This window comes from Zeus faber, assembly GCF_960531495.2.
Source record: "Zeus faber genome assembly, chromosome: 10".
In the NCBI taxonomy this organism is placed as follows: domain Eukaryota; kingdom Metazoa; phylum Chordata; class Actinopteri; order Zeiformes; family Zeidae; genus Zeus; species Zeus faber.
This window is the reverse complement of record NC_137199.1, coordinates 31,272,229-31,284,513: the sequence shown is the minus strand read 5'-3', so window position 1 is coordinate 31,284,513 and position 12,285 is coordinate 31,272,229. Positions and strand designations below refer to the sequence as shown.

General features: G+C 46.3%; 1 protein-coding gene across 1 annotated transcript in view; it reads right to left on the bottom strand.

Annotated features, from left to right (window-relative positions):
* Positions 1-1,766: 1,766 nt before the first annotated feature.
* The window catches only part of cxcl14 (chemokine (C-X-C motif) ligand 14), a 12,194-nt gene continuing 1,675 nt past the window's right edge, over positions 1,767-12,285 (bottom strand). Inside the window, exons 2-4 of the mRNA XM_080008072.1 lie at positions 11,408-11,513; positions 7,538-7,651; positions 1,767-2,933 (exon numbers count right to left, since the gene is read on the bottom strand). Of these exons, the coding sequence (XP_079864198.1) occupies positions 2,918-2,933; positions 7,538-7,651; positions 11,408-11,513 (236 nt within the window). The 3' untranslated portion in view covers positions 1,767-2,917. The remainder of the gene's footprint in view (positions 2,934-7,537; positions 7,652-11,407; positions 11,514-12,285) is intronic.

The window sequence follows — 12,285 nt, the reverse complement described above, 5'->3', positions numbered from 1 at the left end:
TTCACAAGTAGATATTACCGATAATATCTCACAACATGAGGTGGGGAATATTAGAGGGATTTTTATACAGATAAAAAAAAAAAAAAAAAAATATATATATATATATATATATATATATATATATATATATATATTTTTTTTTTTTTTTTCCATATAAAGTTGCACTGATTTTGACTTTATTTCAATGTGATAAACCACAGTTGGACACTGTTACACAGGTGTTATACAGTTTGCCATTGATATTGTCAGATATACTGTATATCCATTCCCTCTTAATGTGACAACAATAATAATAAGACACGATAATAATGATAATAATTATAATAATGATAATAATGATAATAATGATAATATTTATGCATATCTCACAGCCCTGCTCCGCCCTCCGCTCAGCAAACCAGGTTTAAATAGCAACACGAGCAGAACTCAGTTTACGAAGAGTGAGGTGGCAGAGCGCACGCTCCCACAACGTAGAGGCCGTGCCGCTCTACTTACAACAACTTCACTTCATACGCAGATATAAAACAAAACAGAAAAATAATAATAATGATAATAATAATGATAATAATAATGATAATAATAATGATAATAATAATGATAATAATAATGATAATAATAATGATAATGCTCATTCTTCAACAGTAAATGAAATATGTGCTGTTTCTTCCTTTTTAAAAACATGTGGATCACCGCTTGGTGGCATGAACTGAATTAAAAAACTGGTGGAGGTGGTGATGGTGTTGAAGTAAATGTGACTCAAACAGAAACGTCGTGAAGCTGCTGCTGCTGCTGCTGCTGCTGCTGCTGCTGCATCTGCTGCTGCTGCTGCTGCTGCATCTGCTGCTGCTGCTGCATCTGCTGCTGCTGCTGCTGCTGCTGCTGCTGCTGCTGCATCTACTGCTGCATCTGCTGCTGCTGCTGCTGCTGCATCTGCTGCTGCTGCATCTGCTGCTGCTGCTGCATCTGCTGCTGCTGATGCTGCTGCTGCTGCATCTGCTGCTGCATCTGCTGCTGCTGCTGCTGCTGCATCTGCTGCTGCTGCTGCTGCTGCTGCTGCTGCATCTGCTGCTGCTGCTGCATCTGCTGCTGCTGCTGCTGCTGCTGCTGCTGCTGCATCTGCTGCTGCTGCTGCATCTGCTGCTGCTGCTGCTGCTGCTGCTGCTGCTGCATCTGCTGCTGCTGCTGCATCTGCTGCTGCATCTACTGCTGCATCTACTGCTGCATCTGCTGCTTCTGCTGCTGCTGCTGCTGCATCTGCTGCATCTGCTGCTGCTGCTGCTGCTGCATCTGCTGCATCTTCTTCTGCTGCTGCTGCTGCTGCATCTGCTGCTGCTGCTGCTGCATCTGCTGCTGCTGCTGCTGCTGCTGCTGCTGCATCTGCTGCTGCTGCTGCTGCTGCTGCTGCTGCTGCATCTGCTGCTGCTACTGCTGCATCTACTGCTACTGCTGCATCTACTGCTGCATCTGCTGCTGCTGCTTCTGCTGCTGCATCTGCTGCTGCTGCTGCATCTGCTGCTGCTGCTTCTGCTGCTGCATCTGCTGCTGCTGCTGCATCTGCTGCTGCTGCATCTGCTGCTGCTGCTGCATCTGCTGCTGCTGCATCTGCTGCTGCTGCTGCATCTGCTGCTTCTGCTGCTGCATCTGCTGCTGCTGCTGCATCTGCTGCTGCTTCTGCTGCTGCTGCATCTGCTGCTGCTGCTGCTGCTGCTGCTGCTCAACACGGAGGTTGTTTTCAGCCATGACTTTTGAATTGACGGCAACGTGGAAAGAAGACATTTCCTTTATTGAGAATAATAAGAGAGATCACAAAACTCCCACCCAGTGATATATTTAACATACTCATACTAAATATAATATAATTCTACGTGTTTTTATTTCCTTGGCCGCCGTTCCCAGAGAAATTAAACAGACTATTCCAGAATCTAAAATAGAATTCCTATTCTTTTCCTTCTCATTTTCGCTTTTTTCAAATTTTTGGTCACAATTCAACATCATGCTCCATTATCTCATCATATTGTGTATTTATATTTTATAGGAATAGAAACTTATCAGAAACTACAGCAATGAGAATTTCAGCACATTTTCAAAAACAGATCTTTTACTTTTTTTAATTTGAAAACTGAATTTTATTCATTTATTTTTCTAAATTCTTATCTACTTTATATACCGTGTATAACCAAACACACTCACTGCAAGACAGAAAATGGCACAAAATCAAACCTTTTGCTTTTTTTTTTCTGCGTTTTACCTGAAATCTGTGAAATTTGACAAAATGGATGAAATGGGTGTTTGACACATGTGACTAGCACACGCACACGCACACAGGCACAAACACACTCGCACGCACACGCACACGCGCAAACACACGCACGCACATGCACACCGGCGGGTATGCACGCACACACGCACTCAAACAGACACGCACACACACACACACACACACACACACACACACACACACACACACACACACACACACACACACAGTGTAATGACTGGATGATTTGGATTTAAGTCTCGTTATTTCAGTTTCTGCAGGCGTGGACGTAGGCGTACACATGTTACAGTGTTTATGTTACAGTGAAAATCCTAAAATCTACCAAATAAAACTTCCACTGGACGTTCAGAAGGATCGTCGGTCTTTAAAATACAAAAACACTTTAACTTTAAAACTCCATTTGAACAGAGACAGGGCCGAGTGGAAACACAACTCACTCTTTTTTTTTTTTTTTTTTTTTTTTACCCCATTTTTTTTACAGCTGTTGTCGTCAGGCGTCAGGAAGCAGGGAACAGAAAACAGGAATCAGGAAACAGGAAACAGGAAGCAGGAAACAGGAAGCAGGAGCAGGAAACAGGAAGTGCTTTTCCCGCCGCAGCGTCCGTCATCAGGATCCTCGTGTCCTGGGATGTCGCGGCTCTAGGCCTCGTACACTCTGAGGAAATAAAACCACAAACGATGAGATTCCTCTGAAACGTCATATTCATTTATAATATTTTTATTGATAAATATTCATCTTATCTGATAGTTCTATACATCTTTTGATATGATAATATATGAGGGGCCACACAGGGGCCAGCTCCCTTTTAACAATGTCTCCAGGAATTGTCTAGTTGATAATAATATGAATATTATAATACATATAATAATTTGGTTGATTCGATTTTATTACAACAGACAGATCTGAGCTCCTGAAAACTTCATTTCTACACTTTGGCCCTTTCTTGTTGTTGTTTTATTAGTGTTTTGTTTTTGTCAAAATATTTTTTTTTTTGTCTGTCAGTTTTAAGACGCTTGACATTGCTTTACATTGCGTTATCCAGCATGTTTACAGGTCATGTATTTATGAAGGTTTATCCTTGTTGTCATGCACACTTTGTTGAAATATACTTTGCTTTTATTGTTAATTTATTTTCCATCCTGGTTCTATTTTCAAAGTATTTAAAACAGTACTATGTTTTTTCTAAATTTTTTCAAAATAGTACTATATGTTTAGTCTTAGTCTTGGGTTTTCATTCAGTGACTTTCTGGATATCTACAGCGTGTAGAGTGAAGGGAAAGGATGTGATGCTCTGAATGCAGACGACCAAACCACCAAACCACCAGACTGAGGGACAGCGCTGGTCTGGAAACCATTTCCCACCAGACTGCGAGAGGTAGAGCAGTGGAATTGAGACTCTTTATGTCATTTATTTATTTAGTTTCCCCCAAATCATCCATGCTAATGAAAAAAAAATATCCATCACTGTCGTCTTCCGTTCTGGGAAGCAGGTCCAATGATGGTAGATGCCAATTAAAAGAAATAAAATGTCAATAAAAGCCCTGTTTTTACTGAACAGGGTCATGATACAGACTGTCATTGCACTGAAATCGGTTTCCTGTAGAAGACATGTGGACGGCAGGGCACTAGGCAGGTAGAGCTTCAAACCCACTGGGACCTGCACGCCTCCCACTGGGAGACAGACTGGGAAAGGGCTCCATATTCACTTTTGGTATTTGAAGGAGAAAAGGTAGACATTCTACCAGCCTCACATTGTCTGGAGGTTTAGGGAGAAGCAGCCGCTTGTTCTGATAAGGTCAGTCAGTCAATCAGAGAGACTGTCAGTCAGTCAGACAGTGTGGTGGTGTGTGGTGGTGTGTGGTCAATGTGTGGTGGTGTGTGGTCGGTGTGTGATCAGTGTATGGGTGGTGTGTGGGTGGTGTGTGGGTGGTGTGTGGTTGGTGTGTGGTTTGATTCCAGCTGGTTGCAGGAGGAAGTTCTGGTTGGTGTATAGTACGTTCTGTGTTTCTCCACTTTGAAGGAACACAACAGGAAGAGGAGAACTGGGGTGAGGACTGAGACCCTCGACCTCTTCCCTGTGGCCACTGTCTCACCCATCAGCAGATGCTTGACAAGTGGAGAGGAACCACCTTTCAGAACCACCTTTCAGAACCACCTTACAGGAACCACCCACAGGAACCACCCACAGGAACCACCTTACAGAACCACCTTACAGAACCACTTTACAGAACCACCATCTTATTTTCCGGTGATGGGGGGGTTGACCCGAGTGATTGGCATCAGAACATTTTAAATTGATCCAGTTAGACGTCTTCAAACCGAGGCAGAGATTCCTAAAGTGTTTTCTTATATCATCTAATTTGATCGAATCTACTCTCAGGTTGGTGTTTTGGTTTTTATTTTAAATTTCTTGGTTGATGTTCACTGAACATCTGAAAGCCAGAGGTGGATGACTCCTGCTCCAGAAAGTCCAAGACCCGTTTCCATGTTTTAGCCCCAGACGTGTGCCGATCCATGGGTCCTCTGGCTCCACGGTGATCCACTAAATCCACATGATCGACTCATGTCGCGGGGACGGTAGCTCAGGAGGTAGAGCTGGTCATCTAGTGATCTAAAGGTTGCTGGTTGGATCCCAGGCTCCTCCTGCTAGCATGCTGTAGTGTCCTTGAGCAAGACACTTAACCCCTCATTGCTCCTGATGGCTGCGTCCGTCGCTGTTTGAATAATTGTAAGTGGCTTTGGATAAAAGCGTCTCATCAATGTAATGTAATAATGAAATAATAAAAAATCCCGGAGTGGAATTTTACTCTCTGAACCTGGATTTTCCACCTTTGTTGAAAACCGGTGCGATGCGATGTCTTCACACACTTCAACCAAACCAAGGTCGGGTTGGGTCACACTTATAACAGTAATTTGGGCAGTGGCTCAGGAGGTTGACTAGGTCATCTAGTAAGTGGAAGATGGCCGGTTTGATCCCCAGCTCCTCCTGGTAGTGTGCTGATGTGTCCTTGAGCAAGACACTGAACCCCCTAACTGCTCCCTGGGCACCGCTACGTCAGTTACTAGGGTGTAAAATGCATTTTTTTGCCTCAGTACTTGTACTCTGTGCAATGACAATTAGCTGAATCTATAATATCTGTTTTGCATTTTTGGCTATTTGTATATGACTGACATTTTAAGACCCCAAGAGCCCAACCAAGACCCCAAACCAAGACCCCAACCAAGACTCCAAACAAGTCTCCAACCAAGACACCACCCAAGACCCCAGCCAAGACCCCACCCAAGACCCCAAACCAAGAACCCAACCAACACCCCAACCAAGACCCCAACCAAGACTCCAACCAAGCCTCCAACCAAAACCCCAAACCAAGACCCCAAACCAAGACTCCAACCAAGACCCCAACCAAGACCCCAACCAAGACTCCAACCAAGACTCCAACCATGACTCCAACCAAGACCCCAAACCAGGACCCCAACCAAGACCCCAACCAAGACTCCAAACAAGTCTCCAACCAAGACCCCACCCAAGACCCCAGCCAAGACCCCACCCAAGACCCCAAACCAAGAACCCAACCAACACCCCAACCAAGACCCCAACCAAGACTCCAACCAAGCCTCCAACCAAAACCCCAAACCAAGACCCCAAACCAAGACTCCAACCAAGACCCCAACCAAGACCCCAACCAAGACTCCAACCAAGACTCCAAACCAAGACCCGAAACCAAGACCCGAAACCAAGACCCCAACCAAGACTCCAACCAAGACTCCAACTAAGACCCCAAACCAAGACCCCAAACCAAGACTCCAACCAAGACCCCAACCAAGACTCCAACCAAGACCCCAACTAAGACCCCAAACCAAGACCCCAACCAAGACTCCAACCAAGACTCCAACCATGACTCCAACCAAGACCCCAAACCAAGACCCCAAACCAAGGAACAGGCCCAATTAATTTTGAAATGACCATAAATATTTATGATTGAATATTTTGATTTAAAAAAGTGATCAGAACTAATAAAACAAAGCCACGGAACTGAAACGACGTGTTATTCTTCATTTACATCATCACCATTTCGCAGACGCTTTTGTTTGAAGTGACCTTTAATTATTCACCGAAGGACGCAGCCTTCAGGAGCCATTAGGGGTTGAAGGTCCTTGCTCAAGGACACCACAGCACACAAGCAGGAGGAGCCGGGGATCGAACCGCTGCACCTGAGCTACCGCCTCCATTTTTCTGAGCGGTTTGGATCCAGATCCTGTCTGATCATCACATTATCATCACTGAAGTGAATAAAGACACACGCTCTGATGACCGAACCCCGTTTTGTGCTGGTCCTGGCTCTGAAGGGGGTCGGGACCCCTCTGCTCCGGGGCCCGGAGGGACACCAGGAGCCCGGTTGATAGAAACTGTTTGGAAGAATGGAGTGGACACTTGAAAGCTGGGGAGTGAAATGAGCCGCACTTCATTTCAGACCACGGATCCTTCACAAGCTTGAGATGAAGAGACTTTTCAGGACGATCATTTATCAATGAATTTACATCTCAGACTCGACATTTTACTTGTTTACGTGTTGGTGTCTGATCCATCAGCTGATCAGTGGCGTTCACCAAGCTCAATATGTTTCAGTTTTATAAGATGACACTTCAATGACCCCTGGGCGTCTTTTGAGAACGCTTCCTCCTCGGCTCCGCTCTCCACTCCACCCTCCACCCCACCCTCACACTCACCCCACGCAGCGCCCCCTGGGGGTAACACCAGGGCTTAGATTACATTTATTTAAACGGCATTTCCTTATCAATTGTCAATATTTCCAGCAAAAATACTGCAAAGTTGTGGGGTATTTTTAGGGAAGTGACTTTGAATCCAGGTTTGTTGTTTTTGAGCTTTTTCACACAATTAAAATCTCTGCTCAAAAGGGAGCAACAGGTATTGCCTTTAATTTAATGCAGTGTTATTTTAATCCGAAACGACCAGTCAGATCTTCTCTGTATAAACTGTAAACTGTATGAAAGTTAAAAATAATACATTCCTGATGTGTACATTTGTGTGGTTTTGGGTTTCTGCTTAGCTGCTTTCACTGAATTAGATTGTTTTTATATTGATTCTGTGTTTCAGACATGTTGTTCTGTGTGTGTATGTATTTTTGTCATCAAATGTAAAAGTCAACTGTTGTTTTCCTGCTCAATTCTTCCAACTCAATTAATTGAGAAAGCAAAGCCAGAGCTGTATGAAGGCTGTTGTTTCTGAGGCTCCGTACCTGAGCTTGTCCTTCCAGATGCGGAACCACTTGACCAGGTTCTTGGTGCTCTGCAGTTTGGGGTGAAGGCAGTACTCCTGGCCCTTGAAGCGAGACACGTTCTCCATGGTGACGCTGGAGCCCAAAGCGCCGCGCGGCCATCAGAGTGGAAACAGAAAGACAGGATCACATCAGGAACACAGCGGCAAAGCGTCTGACGTCCGGTCCCTTCAGGGCCTCGGGTTTTCTGCTCGTCTCCTACACGGCTTGACGCTGTGGAATACCCCTACGCCCTGCTGCTCAACATAACAATTTATTGTTTTTCTCTCCGTACTTTTGTAAACACACACACACACACACACACACACACACACACACACACACACACACACACACACACACACACACACACACACACACACACACTGTTGCCATCCAAATTCTGTTCAGTGTGATGCTCTACATCACCAGCAGGTGACAGCATGCTGCTGTCTCAGAAATCAGAGAGACTTCAAACTCCTCTCGCTTGCTCTAGAAAATAAAAGGCAAGGCTGAGTTTTACTGTTCTTCTGACTAGACCCACGAGAGGAGATTCAATTTGTTCTCTGTTTGCTGGGTCCAAATAGGTTAAAGGTCAAACTTTTGAGATATTCAAGGGCAGTCTCTCCCTCTCTCTCTCTCTCCTACTTGCTCACGCATGCACACACGTACATGTGGTGTCATGCTTCATGGCGTGTGCAGTAGATGCTTAAAGAGCCATTTTCACACTTTGCCTCTTTTCTCACTTGATCTCTCCCTCCTGGATGAAGGTGGTAATTATCTGGGAGATGAATGGATCAACTCATTGCTTCACCAATGAAGTGAAGAGCCCGACTGTTTACAGGTCACCACACACACACACACACACACAACACACGCACACACACACATACACACACACACGACACACACACACACACACACGCACACGCGTACACACTCAGAAACACACACACACACACGCGCACACACACTCACAAACACGCACATACACACACACGCAAACACACACACGCACACTCACACACACACACACGCACACGCGTTCACACACACGCACACACACACACACACACATACACACACACACACACACACACACACACACACAACACACGCACACACACACATACACACACACACGACACACACACACACACACACGCACACGCGTACACACTCAGAAACACACACACACACGCGCACACACACTCACAAACACGCACATACACACACACGCAAACACACACACGCACACTCACACACACACACACACGCACACGCGTTCACACACACGCACACACACACACACACACACACACACACACACACACACACACACACACACACACACACACACACACACACAGCATTTTCTTCTCCTGAGAGTCCCTCCAGCGGCTCCTGGCTCCGCCCCCAGGGGTCTCCTCCCAGTTGGCCATGCCCGGTCCACCTCCAGAGGGAGACCAGCAGGGGGCGTCCTCATCAGGTAATGCAACCACCTCGACGGGCTGCTCTCAATGTGCAGCAGCAGCCGTTCTACTTTGAGGTCCTCTCCCTCTCTCTGATGCCCCCTCCCCTATCTCAAAGGCCACGCTCCTCTCTCAAAGGCCACCCCCTTCCCTCGAAGGCCACGCCCCTCTCTCGAAGGCCACGCCCCTCCCTCGAAGGCCACGCCGCTCTCTCTAAAGCCCCTTTCACCTCTTTCACCAAAAGCCATAAATCCACTGGTAATGTTCCATCCTGGTGTCATGAGGGAAAAGGAGCCCGTGTCCATGTTCCATTAAAGTCGCTCTGTAAATCTCCCCATCCTCCACCTTGTGTCATTTCCAGGAAAATGCCAGAAAGGCTTTGGATGGAAGAGTGTGTGAATGGAAGCTGTAACATTTGTCGGGACAAGCACGTGAAGTAGGCGTGGAGCCCAATCAAAATTCCAGCAAAGCACATAAAGAGGGTTTTTCGGAATATTAATTTGGTACAAATATTTCAAAGGCTGTTTGTTTTTGGGAAGAAAAAAAACCCATTTGGGTCCGATGGCGAGTCCAGTCCCAACCGTGAAGCTCGGCTGCAAAGAGGAGAAACTGAAAGACGTCCGGTCTCCACGGAGACAGCTCTTTATGGTTCTTAAAATGTATTATTTCTGTTCAAAAGGCCGAGGGCGTGTCTTTTAGAGTCGGGGGTGCGGTGTGGGGACATCGGGACCAAGCGCTGGGCTCCGCCCGCTGGCTGCACCGCAGGGCGGAGCCGGGGAGGGAGCGAGCGGACAGGGAGAGGGAGAAGGGGTGGAGCGCGTTCCTCCTCCGGAGGCAGAGGGCGGAGGACAGGTTGAAAGCGATCACATTGATTCAATAACGTGGGGTTTGGGTTACTGCGTCCGGGGACGGGGGCTTCCGACTTCCCTGACGGAGGGAACCGAGTCCGTCCGGGAGGGGGGCGGAGACGGGGAGGTGGAGCTGGTCTCTGGAGCCAGGAAACAAACCAAACAGATTGAGATTGTACGTCCAAACGATGGAGTCTACACTGGACATAAGGTACTGACCCCAACCCGTCACCTACTGTGTCCATAACAGTCATCTCTGTGGGAACAGGCTCCGTACTAAAGGAGGCCAATGTGGAACCTGCTGCCTTCAAGGGGTATTTATTATCCACAAATGTTATGGATTCCATGTGGGAGAGGGGCTCAGGCTCCTCACCCTCGCAACAGCCCCTCCCCCTATATATAAGGCTCCTCCCCCTATGTCTAAGGCTCCTCCCCCTTTCTCTAAGGCTGAGCCCAGCAACCCTGCAGAGGAGCTTTATTGCATCCTGTATCTTATATATATCTGATCAATTTACCTTATATTTTCGGTCCGGACCCAGAGCTCATGACCAGGTGAGGGTTGGAGCAAAGATTGACAGCAAATTGAGAGCTTTGTGTCTGGGCTCAGCTCTCTTCACCGCGACGCTCCGGTGCAGGGCTGCATCACTGCAGACGCTGCTCCAACCGTCCGTCCATCTCACGCTCGCTCTGACCCTCACTCGTCATTACCACCCAGAGATTTCTAAACTCCTCCACATGAGGGGACAAGTTGACTTTTTTCGGGAACCATGGCCCTCGGATTAGGAGGAGCTTGCTCTCATCCAGGACAACATCTTGCGCAAAAACAGGAGCAGGAGACAAAACGCATCGCTGCCGGAGCCGGACACCAGCGAAGAACGGATCTGACCGCAGAGGATACGAACACAACCAGAACCTCGATGAGGCCGGACCCTTCGTCGCCAGGCTCCTCTACTAGTCGTTCCCAGCAAACAGTCACTAACTGATTCACCTGCCAGGTCTGTCTGGCAGCCGACCCCGCCATCTGATCCAGTTCACCGGCAGGTGGCGCTAGACAGCTCTTCTCTGTCTTCTCTGATATGACCTCAGGTCAGTCGAAACGACTACAAAGTTGATCATCGACCTTCGGCCCAAGGTGCTCTGGTACCTAGACCGATTATGATCCCCTGGTGGTGGAAGATTGTCATGGACTGTCCATGATGAGCACAGAGGTCCAGGAACAGAGCACCGCTCGGGTTGTGATTGGGCCGTCGGGCCCAATCACGCCGCTCCAGGTTTTCCCATAATTTCCCACATGGACGTAGTAGTCCCCCAGTGGAACAATGGAGTCAGCTGTGTTTACTTTCCTGTTATATATTTTACTGTTATTATGATTATTATTTTTCTTTCCACCTGAACATTATTTATTTATGGTTATAATGCCAATAAAGCCTCATTGAAGTTAATTGACGGAGAGAGAGGAAGAGAGAGAGGAAGAGAGAGAGAGAGAGAGGAAGAGAGAGAGAGCGAGGGAGAGCAAAGGAAAAATTACTCACAAGATCATCTTCTCCTGGCAGAACGGGTGTTTGGGTTTGATCTCCAGTTTCTGGACGTCCTTGTATCGGATCTTCGGTCCTTTTCTGGTGCATCTGCACTTGTAGGCTGCAGGGAAACCAAAGGGTTAAAAGGAGGTCTATCTTCACAGAAACATCTATCTATCTATCTGTCTATCTATCTATCTATCTATCTATCTATCTATCTATCTATCTATCTATCTATCTATCTATCTATCTATCTATCTATCTATCTATCTGTCTGTCTGTCTATCTATCTATCTGTCTATCTATCTATCTATCTATCTATCTATCTATCTATCTATCTATCTGTCTATCTATCTATCTATCTGTCTGTCTATCTATCTATCTATCTATCTATCTATCTGTCTATCTATCTATCTATCTATCTATCTATCTATCTATCTATCTATCTATCTATCTATCTATCTATCTATCTATCTATCTATCTATCTGTCTATCTATCTATCTATCTATCTATCTATCTATCTATCTATCTATCTATCTATCTATCTATCTGTCTATCTATCTATCTATCTGTCGGTCTGTCTGTCTGTCTGTCTATCTATCTATCTATCTGTCTATCTATCTATCTGTCTGTCAGTCTGTCTATCTATCTGTCTGTCAATCTGTATATCTGTCTGTCTGTCTGTCAGTCTGTCTGTCTATCTGTCGGTTTGTCTCTCTGTCTGTCTGTATTCTATATGTCTCTCTGTCTCTCTATCTATGTGTTGACCTAGATAGGCCAAGGTCTGCTCCATCCATCAGCTGCATCCATCTCCCATCGCTTCATTAAATCACACAAACAGGCTGTAAACGGCCGCACAGCGTGCCCCTCGGATTGAGTTTCTACATTTTAT